Here is a 27,662-nt window from a genome sequence, read left to right as displayed (position 1 = left end):
AAATTGTTCAAAGGTTTTAAGATAAATTTTATATTCAAGTGTGTTTAATCACTGCCTCATATCTGCTTTATACTCTTTATACACTTTTTGCCATGCTCCACTCTTTGACCTGCGGCAGAACCTTTTAGTCTTGATGCAGTTTGTTCAAATCCCATGCTACCTCTTGGGTTTTTGTATTATCTTTCTTTCTGGCATCTGTAAAATGTTGCTCAAATGGAATGTACTATGTAAAAGAATAAAAAAATCTGAACATTTATCCAATGTTAAGCTTGTACAGATATTCTGTGACCTCAAATATTTTTCTTTATTTTAGTTTTATTTTATCGAGACGAGCATCTGCACTTACAAATCTTACTAAGGAAGAAAGGTAAAATTGTGTTTTCACTGTGTCATCATATACTTTACTGATGAGTGTGTGTGTGTGTGTGTGTGTGTGTGTGTGTGTGTGTGTGTGTGTGTGTGTGTGTGTGTATATATATATTTATGGGAATAACCGACGTGGAAACTGTGGAGCACTTTGATAAAGAAAAAAAAAGAAACTGTGGAGGACCACGTGCAATTGATGTGAGAGATGAACGTCGGTTACGAATGTGTGCGAGGGCCAAACAACACGCTGCAGTGGAGCAGCTCACTGTGAAAATTAACCAGGGGACTCCCAGACGTGTGTCTAAAACAACAGTTCACCGAACCCTACTGTGTATGGGGCACCGAAGCAGACGGATGGTCACTGCTCCTATTCTAACAAAGGTGCATCGGAAAAAAAGGCTTCAATTTGCACGGCAGTAACGGATTTGGACCACCGATAATTGGCAAAGGGTTACTTTCGCCGATGAGTCACATTTTCTGCTTCATCAAACGGATGGACGTTGGCATGTCAGGCGAGCTACATCAGAGAATAAACACCCTGCAACCATTGCTGGAAGAACACAAGCTGGTGGTGGCAGTGTTATGGTCTGGGGAATTTTTTCATGGCGTTCTCTGGGCCCACTCATCCATGTGGAAGGCATTTTGAACCAATTTGGGTATGAATCCATCGTTGAGATCACGTCCACCCATACATGCTGTTTATCTTTCCTGGGGAAGATGGCATCTGACAGCAAGACAATGCGACATGTCACATGGCTAGAAATGTCCGACAGTGTTTGGAAGAGCACGATGAAGACCTTCAAGTACTTCCCTGGCCCCCTAATTCGCCGGACGTGAACCCAATTGAGCATCTGTGGGGTTCACCTCGATCGTCTTGTTCACACTTTGGATCCTCCCCCACGCATCCTCCAGCAAATGTGGAATGCACTGCAGTCAGCATGGCTCCAGATACCAGAGACAACCTACCAGCACCTTATTGAGTCACTCCCAGCCCATCTAGCTGCTGTCTGTTCTGCACACGGCGGTTACTCTGGATATTAGCTGGCAGTCATAATAATGTGACTCGACTGCGTATATATATATATATATATCCACCAATATGTTTAGATACATCTGATCAATAACAGGCCATGATAAGGAATCATGTGGTTTTATTGCTTCCAACCTGCGTTCTCCTTTGCTGCCAAGGGAAGAGACAAGTCCGGAATCGGGGAGGAAGCAAGCAGTCAGGGATACCAGATAATGGGCATAGTTTAAAGTTTAGCTATTAGAGTCTGGAAAGAAAAAACAATAACAATCAGGCAACGATTACACAGATGCCCGCTGAGCAGTGAACAACTTAGCGGGCAGGAAAAGACATAGGGCACCCTTCAATTGAAGAAACTCAAGTCCTAAGCTATCCACGCTAAAGCCCAAAAAATATAGCAGGTATAGCTTTACCTGATTTGGTTGGTTATTTGGTGGGTCAGTAAGTAACATCTGGCTCATTTAGTTAATGGGAATTGTCTGTTTGGGTACCTGGAGAACTGTTCTTCAGCTCAACCTTGGTATACAGATTGTCTCACTCAGTATCTTAGTAAGGTGGAAATAGTAGAAATGCCTTTATGATACACCCCTTACTTGAATTTTCTCCTATCATTACCATGTATCCATTCTGGATGAATGCTGACTTTTCGCATCTGATATGGCCGTGTCCTCCATTTTTGGCATGTTGGTTTTGCCTTTTTGTCAGATCTACTGCATACTTCTTTATCAGAAAAGCCTACAGTTGGTCTCTTTTGGATATTGAACAAGCTACATAGCATTATGTATGGCTAACAAGACAATAGCGATACATTGTATGAGTCACGCACACTAAGGATTTTGAATCAGTTAGTCAATAGCATGATCCCAAGACAGAAGTATGTTAAAACAGAAGATGTCCCGAACAAATTTAAAAATGTGAAAAGCATCTAGAAAAAAAGACAATACACTATATGATGATAGATCAGTCGTTTCTACACTTCCTTGTACTGCATGACAGACTGGTTTCTGTCTCTTCTAAGGCTGGATTCACTCGAGCATGTTCAGTCCGTAATGGACGGAACGTATTTCGGCCACATTTCCCGGACCGAACACACTGCAGGGAGCCGGGCTCCTAGAATCATAGTTATGTACGACGCTAGGAGTCCCTGCCTCGCTGCGGGACAACTGTCCCGTACTGTAATCATGTTTTCGGTACGGGAGAGTAGTTCCACGGAGAGTCAGGGACTCCTAGCGTCGTACCTAACTATGATGCTAGGAGCCCGGCTCCCTGCAGTGTGTTCGGTCCGGGACTTGTGGCCGAAATATGTTCCGTCCTTTACGGACCGAACATGCTCGTGTGAATCCAGCCTTAGGGTATGTTCACACGCAATGACCAGAAACGTATGAAAATACGCAGTTGTTTTCAGGCGAAAATAGCTCCTGATCTTCAGACGTTTTTTTAACAACTCACGTTTTTCGCAGCGTTTTTTACGGCCGATTTTGGAGTCAATGAAAAACGCCTCCAAAAAGGTCCCAAGAAGTGTCCTGTACTTCTTTTGATGAGCCGTCATTTTATGCGCCGTATTTTGATAGCGACGCGTAAAATAAAGGCTCGTGGGAACAGAACATCGTAATTCCCATTGAAAGCAATGGGCAGATGTTTGTAGGCGTATTAGGGGCGTTTTTTCAGCGTAATTCGAGGCGTAAAACGCCCAAATTACATCTGAAAACACTGCGTGTGAACATACTCTTACTCTCACTGCCATCCTCCAAATCTGACATTACTACTAAAGGAACTGGTGGATACCCTTCTGTCATTCTGACGTTATATATTTTTCCCCTCCTTTTGTTGTAAACCATTCTGACCCACTCGATGAAGTGTTACATACAATTGTTGCTTTCATGTTTGTGAGAATAGATTTGTTAAAATAACTTTTATTATTTTGAGCTAAAAAATATATCTTTTGATTCATGTAAACTATGTATTCGTGCCATACATTTTTCTTTAGGATGGTATCAAATCAGTGCCCCACATTTAATATTTAGTTTACACCTGATTTTGATGGAAATTGTACAGGTTAAAAAGTTTCATCTAAAATTGCGCAAACATTTTTTAAAAAACAAAACAGGCGCAAAAAGTGGTCATGCTGTAAATGTACTTTGAGACTAATTTAGTAAAGGAAAAGGTTGAAAAAGATTCAAATTAGTGGCACAAAAGTACAGCTACTCATAGCAGGTATAAAGAGAAATTCAATAGTCAGACCAAATGCACCAGATTTTTTTAAGAAACATGGGCCAACTGCCCTTTCCAATTCAATTGGTGCAAAATATGCTATTAATAAATTTGGGTTAATGACTTGCTTGTACAACTATAAATAATGTTGTTCTTTGTGCTTTATGATACATAATTGCCAGCTGCCTTATTGGTGAATGGAATAGAAAATGCCTCTTGTTTTCAAACGCTTGACGATGTATGACATGTGTGCTCGTCATAAGCGGTAGGATGTTGCTGCATCATGATGAGCATACTCGTTATGCTGATTGCACTGGCACAGTAAGTGTGCCCATGTTCTTAGGAGTGGGGCAACGGCTACAATACACAGCCACAGCCCCACTCAAACGGCAGAGATGAGAGAAACCTTTAGCTCAAAGTTGATTGTGGCATTCAAAGGAAAAATTAGATGGGGGCACCCCCTTTCATCGCGTCACAAGGAATTCCTGTGACGCGAACGAGGAACATGCCTTTCATGGGCAGACAACCCAGGGTCCATTAAAGGACCACCATATTTCCTGTTAGAGCATACTCAGTGAAGATTCTAGCTTTTTTGCTGTTGAGGTGAAAATTGAAATGTCCTGTCCCCCCCCACCTGTTCTACATCACTAGCAGCCTCACAAAACAAAAAAAATCATACCGCCCATCATCTCGCTGCAGATCATACAGTGACTACAGTACTGATTAGAGGCATAAACATTTACATTAAGTGACTCACTGGTGATGTCTCAGATTCTAGTTGTTCTTTTTCTCTTTTCTTCTCCATCCGGTCCAGACCTCTATGAGGACTTATCCCGGCCACAGCCCATTTCTGCAGTTTTCCACTCAGTTGTCGTCAACTTCTCACTTTTCAAACATTTCTGCACCTATAAACGAAGATACAATTCTTATAGTGCCACACACTATGCCCCTAAATATAATAGTTCCATGCACTGCATCCCATACACACACACAGTGCCCCCTGTAGATAGTGCCCCACATAGAGCCCCCTGTAGATAGGCGCCTGTAGATAGTGCTCCACATAAAGCCCCCACCCCCTGTAGATAGTGCTCCACATATTGCCCCAACCCCTGTAGATAGTTCTGTGCATATAGCCCCCTGTAGATAGTGCTGCACATATAGCCCCCACATACAGCCCTATCCCCTGTAAATAGTGCTGCACATATAGCCCCCCACATACAGCCCTACTCCCTGTAAATAGTTCTTCACATATAGCCCCCCACATACAGCCCTTACCCCCTGTAGATAGTGCTGCACATATAGCCCACACATACAGCCATACACCCTGTAGATAGTGCTGCACATATAGCCCCCACATACAGCACTACACCCTGTAGATAGTGCTGCACATATAGCCCCCACATACCGCCCTATCCCCCTATAAACAGTGCTTCACATATACCCCCCACATACATCCCTACCCCCTGTAGATAGTGCTGCACATATAGCCCCCACATACAGCCCTACCCCCTGTAGATAGTTCTGCACATATAGCCCCCACATACAGCCCTACCCCCGGTAAATAGTGCTGCACATATAGCTCCCCCCCCCTCACATACAGCCCTACCCCCTGTAAATAGTGCTGCACATATAGCCCCCCACATACAGCCCTAACCACCTGTAGATAGTGCTGCACATATAGCCCACACATACAGCCCTATCCCCTGTAGATAGTGCTGCACATATAGCCCACACATACAGCCATACACCCTGTAGATAGTGCTGCACATATAGCCCACACATACAGCCATACACCCTGTAGATAGTGCTGCACATATAGCCCCCACATACAGCCCTACAGCCTGTAAATAGTGCTGCACATATAGCCCCCACATACCGCCCTATCCCCCTATAAACAGTGCTGCACATATAGCCCCCACATACAGCCCTACCCCCTGTAGATAGTGCTGCACATATAGCCCCCACATACAGCCCTAACCCCTGTAGATAGTTCTGCACATATAGCCCCACATGCAGCCCTACCCCCGGTAAATAGTGCTGCACATATAGCCCCCCCACACATACAGTCCTACCCCCTGTAAATAGTGCTGCACATATAGCCCCCCACATACAGCCCTAACCACCTGTAGATAGTGCTGCACCTATAGCCCCCACATACAGCCCTACCCCCTGTAAATAGTGCTGCACATATAGCCCCCCACATACAGCCCTACCCCCTGTAAATAGTGCTGCACATATAGCCCCCCACATACAGCCCTAACCCCCTGTAGATAGTGCTGCACATATAGCCCACACATACAGCCCCATCCCCTGTAGATAGTGCTGCACATATAGCCCCCACATACAGCCCTACCCCCTGTAGATAGTGCTGCAAATATAGCCCCCCACATACAGCCCTACCACCCTGTAGATAGTGCTGCACATATAGCCCCCACAAACAGCCCTATCCCCTGTAGATAATGCTGCACATATAGCCCCCCACATACAGCCCTACCCCTGTTCCCGTGCAGTCTTCTTCCAATGCAGGTCTGCTGGGGATGATCGACGCGGCGCTGAGTGGCAGGGCAAGTCATTCTGTCCGGCCAATCAGTGTCTTTCAACGTTGCGTTGAAAGGCGCTGATTGGCAGGCTGCCTTGCCCTGTCATTCAACGACGCAAGCGACGCGATGTCGACATCGCGTCGCTTACGTTAGTGAAAGGCGCTGAATAGCGGGACACGGAACATGTCCCACCATTCAGCGCCTATGGATGTAATTGGATCTAAATCCTATAGACGCAGGTACAATTATAGTGCAGGAGGGGGTGGCGGCGGCTGGTTTCAGTGGTGCCGTCGCCCCCTCAGAGAGGCAGCAGGTCGCCACCTGAGGCAAGATGCTCATCTCGCCTCATGGAAGGTGCGGCCCTAAGCACACTTAGGTATGCCCTAACAACTGCCAGTGTACACAGGCTAATGTACTGGCATATAGATGTATGCCAGTACATTAAAGGTAGAAAATCTAAATGGAACCCCCCTATGGGATTAAAGAAAATGCAAAAATTACTATTAAATTAAAAAAACACACAAATTCACATTTTTTACAAAAATTAAACTTAATTAAATATAAGTCCCAAAATGTATAATAATAATTACATATTTGGTATCGTCACGAACGTGAAAACCTGGACAACAAATTGATGGCATCATTAATGATTGGTGTGTGCTTTCAATTTTTTTAATAAAAACTGCAGCGGAACTGCATTTTTGACAAGATAAAAATTAATATGAATTAAACCATAATATAAATGTACCAAAAAATGGCACCTACATAAAGTACAACTCATCCCGCAAAAAAATAAAGTCTCATAAATTGGCTGTCCTCAAGGGGTTGAGTTTTAAATAAACAAAATGATTACATATATATCTATATATATCTGTATATATCTATATATAGATATATGTAGATATATAGCACACAGGAAAATGGCTACAGCACTCTACGCACACTAATGCCACCTAAGCTACTAAATATAAATAAATGTGCATTACTGCTAAATCTACTTACAATAGGGGTGTTCTTAGTGCACATTTTGATCAAATTATGTGAGCGCACCTGCCACGCCAAGGCAACCTCTATGAGATGGGAACCCATGCTGCACATACACCCAGAACTGGGACTAAGCCTACATATACTTGGATGGTAGGAACCAGCATTAAACTAATTAAAATCACCCAGGGCAGATTGGGAGGAGTGCAAGAACAAAAAATGGAGGCAGTCACTAACCCCACATATATGAATCACATAAACAACACAATAATTTGAACAGCACATTCCAACAAAATGACACAAAACGTTTATACAGCTGCTGTTTATACAGCTGCAAGAACGCCTGTGACTCGAAATGTTAAAAAAATCAGCGAAAAACACCACTGAAAATTCGTCAGAATACTGTTTGGGGAAAAGGGCCTCAGGACAGTTCCCTGCACTGTCCTTCTCCATGCTCGGATTCTTTTCTTCCATTGAGACAATGTTGCTTATGGAAGTACAGTATATTGGAGAATTACACGTTTGAGTCATCTACCCGTATGATGAGTTTACTTTACAGAGAAATATTGTAAACAAAAGCAAAATACACATAATATAAGATATATTAGAGCTAATTATTTTTGGTAATCACTGAGTATCTGTCATATAATTACTATAATATTACGCTTATGTATGGGATTTTTAGTGTTTAATAACTGCATTCTTAAATAGCAGACAGATTTCTCAGCCTTCTGTTTCAGTTAAGATTGTGCTGCTGTCCACAAATTAATTGTGATAAATATTTCAGTTCAGCCATGTGTGTCCGCAATCTAATTTGCCTTTGGGATGATTTTGGAATGATACATTCAGAAATCAAATAAATAAAGTATATTATAATAGCTTTGTTACTAGAGAAGAGATTGTCATATAGGTCCACACATACACATGATAATGTTTACCCCTATTTAAAATAAAAGTTAGGAACATCTGGAACACCAATTTTTTTGCAATGTTATGCAATCCCTTTAGGCATCATTTAGACGAGCGTGATATACGCGCGTGCTTTTCACGCGTGTCGTACGCACCTATATTAGTCTATGGGGCAGTGCAGACAGTGCGTGAATTTTGCGCAGCGTGAATGAGTTGCGTAAAACTCACGACATGTCCTGTATTCGTGCGTTGTTCGCGCATCACGCACCTATTGAAGTTTTTCCCCTGGTCCTTTGCCTGCCCGCGAGCAGTATTTGCCGCAATACAGCAGAGGTCCAGAACCCTTCGCTCCCCCTTTCCCTGGACCCAGTTACCAGGCTCATCATCAGCACCACTATGCTGGAGAGGAACATCCTCAGCAGCTCCATGGCCAGCATAGTGGTGCTGAAATGCCCGCATACGCTTCCCCGGGTCACCAATACCATCACTTATTAGGTATTAGTTCATCCTTAGGGGTTTGCCATTGTTTGTAAGAGATGTGAATGTTGGCGTGCTGTCATGTGACAATAGCCACAGAAAGGACAGTCGCGATTGGAGGAGACTAAAATTTTGGCGACCATAATTCCTTCTCATGCAAACTGTTTCAGGAATGGCAAATGGCAAGTACAAACCCCAACAGATGTAAGCTCGCAACCCACGTCAAGGGTCCTCATGTATTGTGAGTCCCTAACACTACAAGCCCCTAACCTAAAACAACAAACACTGGCCACTTGGGACCTGTGGACAGAAAAACAAAGAAATATGCGACCCTTTAAATGACATCAAGCCCCCATGGTGCGGCTCCTGATGGGCTCTCAAAATATGCCGCCAAACTTTCCCGCACTCGGAGACCGGATGTGAGAGATCTCCCTAGTGGAATTGCCGGGTCAGTGTCGCTGGTGGGTGCATGTCTTAGTATATATTCAGCATCAAACGTAGCATCATGAATTCGTCAGAAGTTATGCAGAACTACACACGCTTGTATGACACGTGTCACATTCTGCGGGGCCAATTGCATTGTAGACAGAAACACCCGCCACCTGTTCGACATAATGCCAAAGGCACATTCCACACATCTTCGAGCTCGGCATAGGCGGAGATTGAACATGCGGCGACGCTCATCCAAGCCCCTTCTTGCAAAAGGCTGCAATACTTGCCTTGTCAGGGCAAACCCCTCATCTGCAACTATGACATATGGGATTGGTGGGCCGCTGGAGCCAGGGAGGATGGAAGGTTCCGGCACCGCCAGTTGATTATTCCAAAGTCGTTTACCCATTCTTGATGAACGGAATATGTGAACCAATATGTGAAACAATAATTAGTGTCCGCCAAGGCCAACAATACCATTGAAAAAAACTGTTTGTAGTTATATTATCGCAAGCCACTGCGTGGGGGCTTCTTCACACGAATGTGCTTGCCGTCTAGGGCACCAATACAATTCGGAAATTGAGTTGCTCGAAGAAATCCCTCCGAAATTCGGAGCCACTGTTCTGTCGTGGGCTGAGGCATGACCGTGGTCTTTAATCTCTGCCACAGCACAGCACAGCTGGATGTCGCAATGAAGGAAATGGTGGTCACTCCCAAAAGAAATTTAACGAATGGTAACTATTGCCTGTGGCCAAAAATCTAAAGGCAAGATAAAACCGAAACAATAAACAACACATGTTAGGGCGGACTTGTAAAAAAACATACAGCTTCCTCGAAGAACTAATTGCAACTGCACACATACCTCAAGGTCACAAGCAGGCGTTCCTCTGGGGAAATGCAGCGTCTCATGTTGGTATTCTGGTAGGTGATTCCAGGGCGAATCTGCGCAAGCAGAAGATCAAAGGTGGACACAGACATGCGGCAGAACCCTCTACATTTTTCAGGGTGACGACGTAAGTTTTCATAGAGAGTATGAAAGTGCCCTTTGGAGGTTCGTTGGGCGACAAGTGGATGAACCCAAATGCGACTTCTTCTACGCGTCTGGTGCTGCAGCATGGGTCGCCGTTCGCCAAAACGACGCAAAATCATCCACGCAAGCAGCCCACGTGCCAGCGACTAAGAAGGCATAAATGTGGCTTGCAAGTCAAAACATGTGTCAACTGTTTAACCCCTTAATGACCAGCCTATTTTGGACCTTAATGACCAAGCTATTTTTTAAGTTTTTCAATCGTCGCATTCCAAGAGCTATAACTCTTTCATTTTTGCGTCGACATAGCTGTATAAGGTCTTGTTTTTTGCGGGACAAGTTGTATTTTTTAATAGCACCATTTTTAGGTACATATTATTTATTGATTAACTTTTATTAACTTTTCTTTGGGGGGAATAGAAAAAAATCTGAAATTTCGCCACTCTTTGTTGCGTCCTAAATCTACGCCGTTTACCGTGTGGTATAAATAACACAATAACTTTATTCAGCGGGTTGTTACGATTGCAACGATACCAAATTTGTATAGTTTTTGTATGTTTTACTACTTTTACACAGTAAAAATGCTTTTATTTCTAAATTATTAGTTTTTGTATCTCCATATTTGAAGAGCCGTAACGTTTTTATTTTTTCGCCGATGCGGTTGTATGAGGGCTTTTTTTTTGCGGGAAGACTTGTAGTTTTTAATGGTACCATTTTGGAGTAGATGCGACTTTTTGATCACTTTTTATCACATTTTTTTAAAGTCAGGATTCACAGAAAACAGCAATTTTTCCATAGTTTTTTATTAATTTTTTTACGGCGTTCACCGTGCGGGTTAAATAATGTAATAGATTTATAGTCGGGGTCGTTACGGACGCGGCGATACCAAATATGTGGAACTTTTTAACTTTATTTTGTTGTTTTAATAGTAAAGCATTGTGTAAGGGGAAAAGCTGGGTTTTTCATTTTTTTTCACATTTTTTTTTTAATTAACTTTATTAAACTTTTTTTTAACTTTTTTTACTAGTCCCATTAGGGGACTATAATATGTGATTCTGCGATCGCTATTATAATACACTGCAATACTTTTGTATTGCAGTGTATTATGCCTGTCCGTTTAAAACGGACAGGCATCTGCTAGGTCATGCCAGAGGCATGACCTAGCAGGCATACACTACAGGCAGACCTGGGGGCCTTTATTAGGCCCCTGGCTGCCATCGCAGACACAGACACTCGGCAATCGTATCGCCGGGTGTCGGTGGGGGAGATCTCCAAAACCACTCAGATGCGGTGCTCGCTATTGAGCACCGCATCTGAGGGGTTAAACGTGTGAGATCGATACTAATATCGATCTCACACGACAGAGCAGGGACGCTCCCAGCCCTCAGCTGCCTCTAGCAGCTGAGAGCAGGGAGATTTGACAGCTCCCTGCTCTGTAAACTTATTCCGATGCCGCGACGTAAAAAGTCTATGGCATCGGAATAAGGCCCGTTAGTGACCGACGTAGAAACACGATGGGCCGGTCACTAACGGGTTAAACACACACTGGGGTTTCTGCAGAGGCTACAATAAGGCGCACAACCTGTTCACCCAGCAAGCAGGGGTTGGGCCAGCCTGCCTATTTGTAGGCTGGCCTCGCATTAACTACCCCTGCGTTTTTTACACGCATTTTAAACGCAGGTCGCGCACGCGTTAAAAACGCAACAATGCTGCATATACGCATGCCAAACGCAATGGCAACGCAAGCAATACGCTGTGTGTTTTACGCGCGCAAAACACACACGCTCGTGTAAATCAGGCCTAAGTGTGTATTCAGATATTGCGTTTGAGCTGCAGTCAGAACCACATGAGTCACATGAAACAAAAAGTATCAGAAAACTCCATGCATTTTTACAGTGATTTGATGTTTTTTCGCTGCAGTAAAAACGCAACCACAATGAAAAAGGCATCAAATCACGGTAAAAATGCATGTGGTTTTTTATGCGGTTTTTACCACACCTCCACTGTACAACGTCTGAATACACCCTAAAGGTATGTTCACATGTGGTAGATTTGTTGCAGAAATTTCTACAACTCAATGGGGTTTTTTTCTGCAGCATGTGCGTGGACTTTTGCAAACCTTTTTCAGATTTATTGGACAGTCTCAGATATTTAAGCAACAAATTTGCCACATGTGAACAGGTGCACGAACACCTCAGACAGCTTTTGGCCAAACTCTGAGCGTGCATGTTTATTTCAATGGTAAAAAAAAAATAAGCTGCTACCAGACCCCTGCAGCGGCTTATCTCTTGCGGGAACAAAGGATTAGGCATTCTAAATACAACATACCCCATCCTTCTTTCCCTTAATCTGCTGTTGAGGGAAAGTGGGGAGACTCCCATACACATTAGTTAGTCCACAAGTCCCATCAAAATCGGCAGGTTCCGATGAGTTTCATGTAATGTATATAGGAACCTTAAGGGGGTTTTCCCATATTCATTATTTATCACCTGTCCACAGAATGAGTAAAAAATATCTGATCGGTGGGGGTCCGACCACTGGGACCCATACGATCACAAAAATGGGATGCAGTAGTGTCATTCATTCATTTCTATAAGGCTATGGAGCGCTATCTTCAGGAGCCCCTTAGAAATCAATGGATCAGTGGCCGAGCATGCGCACTACCGCTCCACTTCTATGGGGCTTCCAGGAATAGCAAGGTAAGCCATTCTCGTGATCGGTGGTGGTCCTAGTGGTCACGAACCCCACTGATCAGATATTTATCACCTATCCTGTGGATAGGTAATAAATAATAACTATGGGAAAACCCCTTTAACTACTTCAGGACACAGCCTGTTTTGGCCTTGTGGACAAAGATGATTTTTTCAAATCTGACATGTGTCGCTTTATGTGGTAATAACTTTGGAATGCATTAACCTATCCAAGAGATTCTGAGATTGTTTTCTCGTGACATATTGTATTTTATGTTAGTGAAAGAATTTGGACGATAAAAGAGAAATTCAATATTTATTTGTGAAAAACTTCAAATTTTAGCGAAAATTAGCATTTTTCTAAATTTAAATGTATCTACTTGTAAGGCCTCATTTACACGAGCGTGTGCGTTTTGCGCGCGCAAAAAACGCTGCGTTTTGCGCGCGCAAAAGGCACTTGGCAGGTCCGTGTGTCATCCGTGTATGATGCGCGGCTGCGTGATTTTCGCGCAGCCGCCATCATAGAGATGAGGCTAGTCGACGCCCGTCACTGTCCAAGGTGCTGAAAGAGCTAACTGATCGGCAGTAACTCTTTCAGCACCCTCGACAGTGAGTTCCGATCACAATATACACCAACCTGTGAATAAAAAAAGACTTTCATACTTACCAAGAACTTCCTGCTTCCCCCAGTCCGGGCTCCCGGCCGTTGCCTTGGTGACGCGTCCCTCTCTTGTCATCCGGCCCCACCTCCCAGGATGACGCCGCAGTCCATGAGACCGCTGCAGCCTGTGATTGGCTGCAGCCTGTGCTTGGCCTGTGATTGGCTGCAGCTGTCACTTGGACTTTACTGTCATCCCGGGAGGTCGGACCGGAGTTATCGGTAAGTCAGAACGTCTTTTTTTTTACAGGTTCATGGATTTTCGGAGCGGAAGTCACTGTCCATGGTGCTGAACCAGTTTAACGCTTTCAGCACCGTGGACAGTGACTGTCTCCTGACGTCGCGTTCCCGAACATTTTTTACCGGTTTCGGTCAAAACGAGTTTGGCCGAACCCGGTAAAGTTCGGTGCGCTCATCTCGAATTTGACACTCCGTTTGGATGTTTGTAACCAGAAAAGCACGTGGTGCTTTTCTGTTTACATTCAGGAGTTTGACAGCTCTTGCGTGATTTTCGCGCATGCAACGCAGGACCGTCCGTGTGGCATGCTTTGTTTTCACGCACCCATTGAAGTCAATGGGTGCGTGTTGCGTGAAAAACGCAAGAATATAGAACATGTCGTGAGTTTTACGCAACGCACTCACGCAGCGCAAAATTCACGCATCGTCTAAACAGCCCCATAGACTATTATAGGTGCATACGACACGCGTGAAAAGCACGCGCGTCGCACGCGCGTATAATACGCTCGTGTAAATGAGGCCTAAGACAGATAGTAATACCACACAAAATAGTTACTAGTTAACATTTCCCATATGTCTACTTTATGTTTGCATCATTTTTTGAACGTGCTTTTATTTTTCTAGGACGTTACAAGGCTTAGAACTTTAGCAGCAATTTCTCATATTTTCAAGGAAGTTTAAAAAGTTTTTCAGGGACCAGTTCAGTTGTGAAGTGGCTTTGAGGGCCTTATATATTACAAAAGTCCCCATAAATCACCCCATTTTGAAAACGACACCCCTCAAATTATTCAAAACATCATTCAGAAAGTATTTGGGGCCTCTTTTTTTTAGAAATATATTTTAGGCACCATGTCAGGTCTGAAGAAGTCTTGTGGTACCTAAACAGTCGAAACCCCCCAAAAGTGATCCCATTTTGGAAACTACACCCCTCAAGGCGTTTTTCTAGGGGTATAGTTATCATTTTGACCCAACACTTTTTTTGCAGAATTTAGTGGAATTAGTCTGTGAAGATGAAAATCACCTTTTTTTTCTGCGAAAACATAGCATTTTTTCATTTTTACAAGGAATAAAGGAGACAAAGCACTCCAACATTTGTAAAGCAATTTCTCACGATTACAGCAATATCCCATATGTGGTCATAAACTGATGTCTGGACTCACAGCAGGGCTCAGAAGGCAAGGGGCGCCTTTTGGATTTTGCAGCACACATTTTGCTGGATTGGTTTTCAGTGCCATGTCGCGTTTCCAATGCCCTGGAGGGACCAAAACAGTGGAAACCCCCCAAAAGTGACCCCATTTTGGAAACTACACCCCTCAAGGAATTTTTCTCGGTGTATAGTTAGCACTTTGACCCCACAGGTTTTTTTTGTAGAATTTAGTGGAATTAGGCGATGAAAATTAATATCAACATTTTTGTCTACTAAAGTGTTGAATTTTTTAATTTTCACAAGGGATAAAAGAGAAAAAGCCATCCAACATTTGTAAAGCAACTTCTCCTGTGTACCCACAAGTGGTCATAAATGGTTTTTTTATTAGAAATTAATTAACCCTTTCAGGACTGATCCTTTTTTGCTTTTTCATTTTCGTTTTTCACTCCCAGCCTTCCAAGAGCCATAACTTTTTTATTTTCCATCAATAGAGCGGTGTGAGGGCTTATTGTTTGCGGGAGGAGTTGTAGTTTCTAGGGACACCATTTGAAGTACCATAAAATGTACTGGGAAACTGAACAAAAATAATTTGCGGTCTGAAATTGGAAAAAACTGATTCCTCCATTGTCTTTGGGGTTTTGTTTTTACGTCTTTCACTGTGCGGTAAAAACGACAACTTTAGTTTTATTCAATACGATTACGGTGATTCCAAAGTTATATAGGTTTTTTTATATTTTACTACTTTTAGAAAGAAAAGACTATTTGTTAAAAACAAAAAATAGTTTTTTATCATCACATTCTAAGATCCATAACCTTTTTTATTTTTTGGTCGATTGAGTGGTGCGAGGGCTTATATTTGGCGGGTCGAGCTGTAGCTTTTATTGGTACCATTTTATGGTACATACATCTTCCTGATCACTTTATTAAAAAAAAATTTAGCGCGAAGTTGACCAAAAAAACTGCGATTTTTAAATTCTTTATTTCTTACGGCGTTCACCGTGTGCAATAAATTATGTTTTACTTTATTCTGCGGGTCAGTACGATTACGGCGATACCATATGTATATCGTGTTTTTTTAACGTTTTGCAGCGTTTGGACAATAAAATAACTTTATTAATTTATTTTCTGTGTCACCATATTCTGAGAGCCATAACGTTTTTATTTTTGAATCAAAAAAGCTGTGGGAGGTCTTGTTTTCTGCAGGATGGGTTGTAGTTTTTATTGGTACTATTTTGGGGTACATGCGACTTTTTGATCACTTTTTATTCTATATCTTGGGAGGGGTGGTGACCAAAAAATAGTGATGCTGGCATCGTTTTTCATTTATTTTGTTTGCGGCATTCACAGTGCGGGAAAAACAACATTATCGTTTTGTAGTTTGGGTCGTTGTGAACGCGGTGATACCAAATAAGTGTATTTTTTGAACGTTTTAATTTTTTCCCTATAATAATCAACTTATTATAGGGAAAAAAAACTTTTCTTTTTACACTTTTATAAAACATTTTTATAATTTTTTTTCTACTTTTTCTTTACTTTTTACACTTTATTTTTTTACCTGCAGCGCTGATCGATGCTAGAATACATTAAACTACCTAGGTAGTGTAATATATTCCAACTGTCAGTGTGACGTCACAGTCACTCTGACAGTAAGGGTATGTTCACACGGCCTATTTTCAGACGTAATTCGGGCGTTTTACGCCTTGATTTACGCCTGAAAAGACAGCTCTATTACACCTGCAAACATCTGCCCATTGCTTGCAATGGGTTTTACAATGTTCTGTTCAGACGAGGTGTAATATTACGCGTCGCTGTCAAAAGACGGTGCGTAAAAAGACGCCCGCGTCAAAGAAGTGCATGTCACTTCTTTGGACGTTTTTGGAGCCGTTTTTCATTGACTACATTGAAAAACAGCTCCAGTTACGTCCGTAATGGACGCCGCAAAAAACGCGAGTACTTGCAAAAACGTCTGAAATTTAGGAGCTGTTTTCGCCTGAAAACAGCTCCTTAATTTCAGACGTAATTTGTTAAGACGTGTGAACATACCCATAGTCCATGAGGCTGGTCCCCATAGACTTCAATACATGGCAGACTCGGAGGCCGTTGCCTGGCCTCCGGATGCCATCACAAGCATTAGCAACCCCCACAATTGCATGGGGGCTGCCGATGTGCTACAAACCCCCCTTGTCGCCGACAGTGTGCATCGGAAACGACACAGTGACTTCCTGTCACTTTGACAGGAAGCCTATCAGGACCAGCCGGAGGTTGGTCCTGATTGGCTTCCGTCCATGGCAGACACGGAGGCCAAGCCAACTCAGTAACTATACGTCCTCGTGCGGGAAGTAACCCCCCGCGACTACGTATAGTTACTGACTCGTGCGGATACGGGTTAACAGGCAGAATTTGTTTCTATACTTGGCAATGGTTGAGTGTCATCTGTTTCATGCTTTCTTTTGTTACTTGAAAATGAAAAATAAAAAGAGTTGTTAGAAAAAATAATGGTCGGAATAAGGCAAACATAATTATTGTTCATTACTTAGTAAATAGGCAAAGTAAAATTTTATGTGGCACCTAACTTTTGTGAATGAATGATAAAAAGAACACATAGAACCAAGATGGATGTTTATGCTGCTGCACAGATTGCTGATTTTGTTTCAGATTTTGTGATTGCTGCAGAAACTACCCTATTCAGATGAATGGAACTAAGTTTCAGTCACAGAAATTTCTGCAACAGAATCTGCAATGTTTGCAGGTGGCCTTACAGTTCTTGTTGCTTAAAGGGTAAATAAACGTTTAAAAAACTTCTGACATGTCATAGTGACTGAGACCCCCACCGATCGCTAAAATGAAGCAGCAGAAGCACTGCACTGTGCTTCTTAGTTTCTGATCAGCTTTTCTTGGAAAGCCGAGCAAGTGGTGTGCGGGCTCATAGACTTTCTATCCGATCCTGTATCCCGTGCTGTGTCTTGTTCCCGAGCCCGTTTAGTACCTGAGCCGTGCCTTGCCTGCTGGAATACACAACGTCTGGTGTCCGCTGCCATCCTGGATACCATTCGCCATATCTGGCTCAACCTGCCACGTCTGCTGAAATACACCACGTCTGGTGTCACGTGCCATCCCAGATACCATCCGCCACGTCTGGCGCAACCTGCCACATCTAGCCCCATCTGTGCCAGAGCCCTTGCTGCCGTCTGGACTATCCCAGGTACCCTTGTGCTACACTCCTTCCATAGACTTTTGCATAGACTGTGAATTGGTCGACTACCTCTCCGCTACGGCGGAGCGGCCTAGTGGGTCCACATACGCCTAAATCGTGATAATCGCAGCATTCAAGGGGAAAATTAGAAAGGGGATGCCCCTTGGATGGCATCACAGGGAATCCCTGTGATGTGATCAAGGGACATACCATATTTGGGCAGACAGCTCAGGGTCCATTGAAGGACCCCAGGGCTGTCTGACCATATTTCCTGTTGTTAGGGCATACTTAGGTGTGTCCTAACAACTGCCTTTGTACTATCAGTACACAGGCTAAGGCACTGGCATATAGATATATACCAGTACATTAAAGTTTAAAAATAAACGTAACTTAAAATAAAAAAATATATAGTAATGTTAAATTAAAAAAATACACATACACATTTTTTACAATAAACATTAAAGTCTCAATACATAAAATATACATATTCAGTATTGTCGCGACTGTAATAACCTGCACAACAAATTTATTGCGTCATTTATGTGTACACTGTAAAAAATAAAATAAAAACTGCTTTCTTTCACTTATTAATGTGAGGCACGAGGTGTTATGAATTTAGTACCTCCATGTGTCTCACATTAATAGTAACCCTATCATGTACCTCGCACATTAACCCAATGTTGTTCATTATGACTGTGAGGTACATGATGGGGTTAATTATTATTAATGTGAGGCACATGGAGGGTCAAAATTCATCACACCTCGTGCCTCACATCAGAAAATGGAAGAACTTTGTTTTTTTTATTGTTGGCAAAGTATCGAGAATCGTAATACTACACAAAGTATCGGTATCGGAGTCCAAATTCTGGTATCGTGACAACCTTATAATGCTTTGACCTGTTAGTGACCGCCCCTAGTTATGCCTGCTAGGCCATTCCTATTTTAAACGGACAGGCACTAATACACTGCAATACAAAAGTATTGCAGCGCATTATAAATGCGATCGGAGGATCGCATAGTGAAGTCCCCTAGTGGGACTAGTAAAAAAGTAAAAAAAAAAAAGTTTAATCAAATTTAAAAAAACTGCTTTATTATTATTAAAAGACAAAATAAAGTAAAAAAATTACACATATTAAGTATCACCGTGTCCGTAACAACCCCAACTGTAAAGTTATTACATTATTTAACCCGCACGGTGAACGTCGTAAAAAATCAAATAAAAACAATACAAAAATTGCTGTTTTCTTTGAATCCTGCCTTAAAAAAAATGTGATAAAAAGTGATCAAAAAGTCGCATCTACTCCAAAATGGAACCAATAAAAACTACAAGTCGTTCTGCAAAAAAAAAAAAGCCCTCATGCAACTGCATCGGCGAAAAAGTTATGACTCTTCAAATAGACACAAAAACAAATAATTTTGGAAAAAAAAGGGATTTTACTGTGTAAAAGTAGTAAAACATACAAAATCTATATAAATTTGTTCTCGTTGCAAAAGCAACAACCCGCTGAATAAAGTTATTGTGTTATTTATACCACACGGTAAATGGCGTAAATTTAGGATGCAAAAAGGTGTGGCTAAATTGCTGGATTTTTTTCTAACCCCCCCCCCCCCACCCAAAAAAAAGTTAATAAAAGTTAAGTAATAAACTCTATGTAGCCGAAAATGGTGCTATTAAAAATCACAACTTGTCCCGCAAAAAGCAAGACCTTATACAGCTATGTCGACGCAAAAATAAAAAAGTTATAGCTCTTTGAATGAGATGATGGAAAAACGTAAAAAATAGCTTGGTCATTAAGGTCTAAAATAGGCTGGTCATTAAGGGGTTAACGTGCATCAGTTGATGTTATAAGGTGAATGTATTTTCAGTTTTGTTTTTGCTTACTGATTTCTGGAGGCTGGGTGGACTAGGAATGTTCCACTTTAACCCCTTAATACTGAAGGTATTTTTTTTTTTTAGTTAAACAATTAGTGTATAGGTGATTAAACATTGTTCTAATTTTTTTTATTTTTTTCACGAGTAAGGAAATATTATAAATTAGATTCTAATTTATAATATTTCCCAGTGCTGGTCACTAGATGGAGCAATTCCCAAAATTGCAGCATTGCATGTGCATTGCTTTATGCTGCAAAATTGGGAAAAACTCACTCGCTCTAGTGAGCTCTCAGAATCCCCCCTCCTTTATCCTGGCTAGAAACGAGGGGATTGAACGGTCAAACCTCCTACACTGTGTGTCGCCATTTTTTGAGCTAACACACAGTGTAGTAGGTTTACATACAGTAGTAAACACACACTGAAACACGAACATACATAGAAATCACTTACCTGCTCCAGTCGCCGCCGCTCCCTCCGGTCCGTCCGCTCCGTCTGCTGCCGCTGCTCCAAGTGCACAAGTCCGGAAGCCGCGGCCGGAAGTAGTAATCCTACTATCCGGCCGCGACTTCCGGTCCACAGAAAAATGGCGCCGGACGGCGCACAGTTCAACTTTGACTGTGTGGGAGCGGCGCATGCGCCGTTCCCACACAGACGGCGTACACCATAGTGGATGGAACGGGCCCCGTTCGCATTCACTATGGGACTGTAGCTGCCGTACTCCATGTCTGTATGTGTCGTTAATCGACACATACAGAAATGGAGTAAAAAAATGGCAGCCCCCATAGGGAAGAAAAAGTGTAAAGATAAAAAAAAGTAAAACAAACACAAATAAATATAAAAGTTTTTAATAAAAGACTAAAATCAAACTGATGTTAAAAAATTTTTTTTCGTGACACTGTTCCTTTAATGACCAAGCAATTTTTTTACGTTTTTCCATCGTCGCATTCAAAGAGCTACAAATATAACTTTTTTATTTGACATAACTGTATAATAACTTTTTTTTGCGGGACAAGTTGTATTTTTTAATAGCACCATTTTGGGGTACTTATAATGTATTGATTGACTTTTATTACCATTTTTGGTGGGGTAATAGGAAAAAACCCTGAAATTTCTCCACTCTTTTTTTGTGTCTTAAATTTACGCCATTTACCGTGTGGTATAAATATCATAATAACTTTATTCAGCGGGTCGTTACGATTGCGGCGATATCAAATTTATCTTGTTTTTTATGTTTTACTACATTTACACAGTTAAAACACTTTTTTTTCTAAATTATTTGTTTTTGTGTCGCTATATTTTGAATAACTTTATTATTTTTCTGCTGACTTAGCTGTATTAGGGCTTTTTTTTGCAGGACGACTTGTAGTTTTTATTGGTACCATTGGTACCATTTTGGAGTACAGGCAAATTTGTAATCACTTTTTATCACATTTTTTCGAAGGCAGGATGAAAAGAAAACTGCAATTCTAGCATTACGTCGTTCACCATGTGGGTTAAATAATGTAATAGTTTTATATTGGCCAAACAGGCTGTAACGTCCTTGGCAGTGGACCATCGGGATTACTCACCCCCTGGCGGTCGCAGCCATGGATCTGTGAGCGCTGGCTCGCATCTCCTTCCCAGGAGACATCAGTTCTCACTTCCGCTGTGTCCTGTAGGTTGCGCGCACACGCTCATGCTTTAAAGGGACAGTGCGTGCACATGGGAATCATCATCAATTAGCCCATTATTCCCCTGGACTATAAAAAGGGCCCTGCCCCTTTGCTCATTGCCTGAGTGTTGTTAGTATTCCCATGTCAGTCTTGCAAATGGTCCCTAGCGTTATTTTGTTCCCATTGTTTCCCGTACCCTGCTACCTGTATCCCGTGCTGTGTCCTTGTTCCTGAGCCTGTTAGTGTTGGAGTCGTGTCCTACTGCACCTGCTGTCTTCTGCCACGTCCCGTGTCATCTACCACGTCCAGTGTCATCCGCCACGTCTGGCGCAACCTGCTGCACCCACCTCCATCCGTGCTAAAGCCTCGGCCACTGTCTGGACTATTCAGGTACCCTAGTGCGGGACTTTGTATTGCTTGGGTGCTCTGTGGCCAGCTGCCTCCTCCCTACCTCGGTGCGGCCTAGTGGGTCCACATACCCACAGACCATGACACAGGCATTTACTAAAGGCAGGCCTGGTCCCCAGCTATCAAAGAAACTGCTAGTGGTCTCCGATCGATGCCCTGAAGCCTATGTCTGTTAGCAACAGCCTGGGCCTCAGGAGCAACCCATCCGATGCGGGAGCACTTCTTGAAAAAGCTGACGGCGAAACGTGTGTCGTGGTTCTCAGTGTGGTGGTCTTGTGTGCAATAGTGGACAACATGCAGCATACTGGTTGGTATTTACTTTAGGACTCAGGGTTTGGGCCTCCGATATACATATATCTTTCTATTTCGGAAGCACACTGGTATATAGAGTTATACTGAGTGTGTACCCTTACCTTCCCTTGGAGTGTATAATATTGTACCATACTTTATTTTCACAGTGTTTTGTTATTGTGTATACTGTGTTCCCCTAACTACCCCTACATTTATGTTTTTAATTGTGTTATTTTAGGCCTTGATGGCCAACATATTTTTATTCTACTTCTAATAAAGTATTCAATTTTTCTATGGTACAAATTGTGTGGTATTAGTTATTTTTTGATTTGGATATAAACATGTCTACATATATGTTTATAGGTATTCTTCCTTGCAGTGTATTATTGCCAGTCAGTGTAAAGCGGACAGGCATCTGTTAGCAGGCATTTACTAAAAGCAAATCTAGGGGCCTTTGTTAGGCCCCTGGCTGCCATAGAAACCAGCGGCACTCCGCGATCACATCGCGGGGTACCAGTGGAATGAGAGAGGGAGCACCCTCCCTCTAAAACCACTCCGATGCGGCAGTCGCTATTGACAACCGCATCTGAGGGGTTTAACATGATCGGAGACCACTGCTAGTGGTCTCCGATCGATGCCCTGAAGTCTGAGGCTGTTAGCAACAGCCTGGGCTTCAGTATCACACTTCCCGATGCGGGAAAACTTCCTAAGTGCCGACGTGAAAAGGCGGCACTTCAGAAGAACTACCCCTAACAGCCACCGTTAAAACACTATACATCGGTCGTTAAGGGGTTAATCCATGGTGGATTTCCCACTTAAATGGCCTTAACATTGGAAAACCTTCTTAAATAATAAGTTGTATTTATATGAATGTGGGGTAGGACTAAGTATTATGTTCTTGATTTATTTGTTTTACTATACTTAGGAAGAAAAGAATATGTGAGTACTATGCCAAGGCAATGGGCACTGAAAAAGCATTGCATGTAAGTTATTAATTATTACTACACAAAATTTGAATAATGCTTCAGTATAAGAAAAAATATATTGAAAATAAGATGATCATAAAATGTATTTATTTTTTACTTCTTAAAGTGTGACACTATCTGTCGATGCAGTCGCATACGTCTATGCTTAAGAACAGTTTTCTAGATGTTAAAGGGGTTATTAGGTTCTTTAAAATTGATGGCCTATAGTTAAAGAGGACCTGTGCCCTCTCCTAACATGTCTATTTCAGTAAATACTTGTTTTCTCCATGAAATAAAAATTACGGAACATATATTTGGCATTGTGCCATTCCTCTGTTGTTCCTCCTAGAGATTTATAAATAAATTGCCAACTGGCTGTTACCATTCTCCTTGTGAAAGGGGTGTGTCCCTACAGTCTCACTCTGTCAGCACTGATTGGACATTGTCAGTCTCTTTAGTGACACATCTCCCAACAGGTAACACTTAGTTTTTAATTTATTAATACATTTCTGGGAGGAATAAAGAGGGACAGCACAATGTAGAGTTCTAGGAAAAGGTGCTTCAGAATTTTTATTTCTGGAGAGGTGACAGGTCCTCTTTAAGATAGGCCATCAATATTAGATCGGTGGGGGGTCCGACTCTAAGTATCCCTGCCGATTTGCTGTTTGAAGTGGCTGCGGCGCTTTAGAGAGCAACAGGTCCCCTTCATAGTTTACACAGTTCCGTACTTTTAGTAGTGGCTGTGCATGGTATTACAGCTCAGTCCCATTCACTTGAATAAAACAAAGCTGTAGTAAGCTGTCATACAATGCACAGTCGCAGTATCTGGCCTCCTCCACATTTCTATTGAACAACATAGGGTTCTATAGTGATCTAAATTTTTGTCTACGTAGTTCTTTATGTTTATAATCTTTTGACTTCTTTGTTATCTCATAGCCTGTACATTATGAGGAGAAGAACTGGTGTGAAGAACAGTATTCTGGTGGCTGTTACACCGCCTATTTCCCACCAGGAGTCATGACACAGTATGGGAGGTAAGGCAGAGCAAAACAGGATGAAATCAGATAATTTTTTCCTCTTGAGTGAGACTACACTGAGAAAAATACCGCAGAAGAGGTTGACAGTGTGCAAAAATATTTACATGGGTCTGTAGTGACTCCATGTCCTGTGCATGGAACCTTATACCGTTCCAGGAGACAGCCTCCATGGGGTCTGTAATGGCTGCCATTTCCTGACATTACTTTTGGAAAGCTTATCTAGTGTAGACTGTTTAAAAAGCTTGAGTGAAAGAATATCTCATAAGTTTATATTTACTGGTGATCTATTTTTTTCTATGTGGAAGTGCTGTTTAATTTTGGTTGGCTAACCAATTCATAAGGGAACCATGACGGTGTGTATTATCAAAAAAGTAATTCTGTTACCACGCAATGTCATTAGGTTTTGACATTCTACATTTGACACAGGTTGGGACGTGAACTAGGCTGTTTCTGTAACTCCAATTTCCTTCTATGGGAGTTTCGGAAACATCATAGCTCTCTTTTTTACGCCGTTTCCGCCAAATCAAGGGACCGCCAGAGCTGTCACTCAGAGCAGAGGGGAGGGGCTGGCAGAATTCCCTGAGGAGAGCCAGGAGCACTTTAACATCAAGGGGCTGACTTAGTCCCAATAGTGGCGCCGGGGGAATGAAATCATCGACTTCTCAGTCATGTCACTCGCATTATCGACACAACAGGGCTCAAAACTGCTGACAAATTGTCTTTAACCCCTTCCCGACATTTGCCGTACATGTACGTCATGGAAAGCATTGACTTCCCGCATCTTGCCGTACATGTACGCCGAATGTTTGGGACCGGCTCAAAAGCTGAGCCGGTGCCATCATCACCGGATCTCAGCTGTATCTTACAGCTGACATCCGGCTGTAACGGCGGGGACCGAAATTACCTTCGATCCCCGCCATTAACCCCTTAAGTGCAGCGCTCAAACGCGATCGCTGCACTTACGGTGTTTGCAGCTCATCGGAACCCCAGTAATGAAATTGCTAGGGTTCCGGTGGCTGCAATGGCAACCGGAGGCCTAATACTGGCCTCCCGGTCTGCCTAGCACCGAAGCCGGTCAAAATCCGCCCGGCGGCGGAGCCTGATCGGCTTCCGTAGCTGCCGGCAAGATGGCGCCGGGTCAGGAGCTGATCCGGCGTCATCAGCGGTGGAAGTCAGCTGTACTGTACAGCTGACATCCACCTGTAACGGCAGGAACCGGAGCTAGCTCCGATCCCTGCCATTAACCCCTTCGATGCAGCAATCGAAAGCGATTGCTGCATCGTAGCGGTTACTAGCAGATCGCCAGCCCTGACAGGCAATCAGGACTGGCGACTGCTGTTATGGCAACAGGAGACACAATGGTCTCCTGCTCTGCCATTACGGAAGCCGATTTAGGCCCCGCCGGGAGGCGAAGCCTAATCGGCTTGCTGTCAGTGAATGACTGACAGATCTAATACATTGCACTACATAGGTAGTGCAATGTATTAGAAAAAAAAAAATCTGACTGTTGGACCTTCAAGTTCCCTAGTGGGACTTGAGATAAAGTGTAAAAAAAGTATAAAAAAGTGTAAAAAAAAGTGCAAATAATAAAAGTTTGAAAACAATAAAAGTTTCAAGTAATCAAATAAAACACAATCCCCCTTTTACTCTTATCAAGTCCTTTATTATTGAAAAATAATAATAAACCATATGTATTTGGTATCGCCGCGACCGTAACGACCTGAGGTATCAAAATATTATATTATTTATTGCACGCGGTGAACAGCGTAAAAAAAACCGTAAAAAACGTTACCAGAGTTTCTGTTTTTTAGTCACTTTGCCCTACAAATATTAGAATAAAAAGAGATCAAAAAGTTGCACGTATCCAAAAATGGTACCTATAAAAACTATAGCTCGTCCCGCAAAAAACAAGCCATCATACACCTCCGTCGACAAAAAAATTAAAAAGTTATGGTTCTCACAACTTGGCGACAGAAAAAATACATTCTTTTTACAAAAGTAATTTTATTGTGCAAAAAGTTGTAAAACATAAAAAAGTGCTATAAATTAGGTATCGCCGGAATCGTACTGACCCGCAGAATAAAGTTAACATGTAGTTTATAATGCGTGGTGAACGCTGTATAAAAAAAACCGAAAAAAGCTGTGCCAGAATTGCGCTTTTTTGTTTACCTGGCATCCCAAAAAATAGGATAAAAGGTGATCAAAAAGTTGCATGTACCCCAAAATGGTACCAATAATAACTACAGCTCGTCCCGCAACAAACCAGCCCTCATACCACTACGTCTATGAAAAATAAAATTAGTTATGGCTCCAATAAGTCAGGAAATAAAAAAATATGCAGTTGTGCCCGAGGGGAACATTTCTTCTGTTTGAAGAGGCGATTTATCAAGGACCTAAAATTAGGGAACCAGGAAAGGGAGGGCCCAAACATATCCGCTGGAAGCGACGGTGCCCGTATTATACCAGGACAACACTTCCTAGCAAAATTCCCCAAACTACAAAGGCGCGGAGTGTGGATCAAAAGGGGGATAATAAAGGACGCCATATATCAGTGCGACACCGGCCTGTGCAGAAAGGATTGCTTCACAGCGTAACACACATCTATGGATTATTTTATTGTTTTTTTTTACCCCATTATTATACCCCCTGACTATGCCCCTTATATACTCCGCCCGGCTTACATATGCCCTACATTATAAACGGAAACAACAGTAAGACTCCAAACAAAACTACTACCAAGCAAAATCCACGCTCCAAAAGCCAAATGGCATTTCCTCCCATCTGAACCCTACAGCGTCCCCAAACAGCAGTTTCCTTCCACATATATGGCACCGTCATACCCTTTTAGCAATTTTCGGGGTGTGTGTCTCCAGTGGCATAAGCTAGGCAAGACATATTTGCCACTGAATGGCATATCTGTAATGGCAGGGGGTAGGGAGACGGACAAGTGAGCCCTAATCTTCCCGCCACTCTGTCCCTGCCTACTTGCAACGACCCGCCCAAGGCGACGGGATACAACTGGGCGGCGGTCCCTGCGCTCAGTAAGTGCACGACAAACATACAAAGGAACACAAGCAAGGAAAAGGGGCCGTTGCCCACGGCAACACCGTGAGCAACCAGAGTGGTGAACGAGCCGAGTCAAGCCAGGAGTGTGCGAGGTACAAAACGAAAAGCAGAAGAGTAGTCGGTAAGCCAGGGTCTGTATGGAGCAGGATCAAAAATAGCAGGAGCTGTAGCTGGGCCAGGAAACCACAAGGAAAGAATCACAAGCACCGAGGGACAGGAAGTGCAGGCTTAAATAGACCGAGGGCGGGAGCTAGCTGAGTCTGGCCAGGTTACGATAGGCTCTCCCACTCCTAAGCCTGCCAGCCTGAATGGTGGAAGCAGGAGTCAGTCTCAGGGATGTATTCTCAGGTGCTGACTGATTAGTTCTGGGAGTTAACCCCGAAGCTGTGCCTGGCAGATCCTTTACAATATCTAGGGAAAAATATAAATTTTTAATTTGCACCATCCACAGCACATTCATTTATGGAAAAGACCT

General features: G+C 42.7%; 1 protein-coding gene across 3 annotated transcripts in view; it reads left to right on the top strand.

Moving 5' to 3' along the window:
• Nucleotides 1-27,662, top strand: part of LOC142743296 (amine oxidase [flavin-containing] A-like) — a 129,495-nt gene that overhangs the window by 81,808 nt on the left and 20,025 nt on the right. For all 3 annotated transcript variants that reach the window (XR_012881538.1, XM_075853917.1, XM_075853916.1), the window contains 3 exons: nt 314-367; nt 23,045-23,102; nt 24,021-24,118. Coding sequence is in view for 2 of the 3 variants with exons in the window: in XM_075853917.1 (XP_075710032.1) it covers nt 314-367; nt 23,045-23,102; nt 24,021-24,118 (210 nt within the window). In the remaining variant the exon portion in view is untranslated. The remainder of the gene's footprint in view (nt 1-313; nt 368-23,044; nt 23,103-24,020; nt 24,119-27,662) is intronic.

This window comes from Rhinoderma darwinii, chromosome 2 (assembly GCF_050947455.1).
Source record: "Rhinoderma darwinii isolate aRhiDar2 chromosome 2, aRhiDar2.hap1, whole genome shotgun sequence".
Classification (NCBI taxonomy): Eukaryota; Metazoa; Chordata; class Amphibia; order Anura; family Rhinodermatidae; genus Rhinoderma; species Rhinoderma darwinii.
The sequence above is the reverse complement of the archived record's forward strand: the minus strand, read 5'-3'. Positions and strand labels throughout refer to the sequence as shown.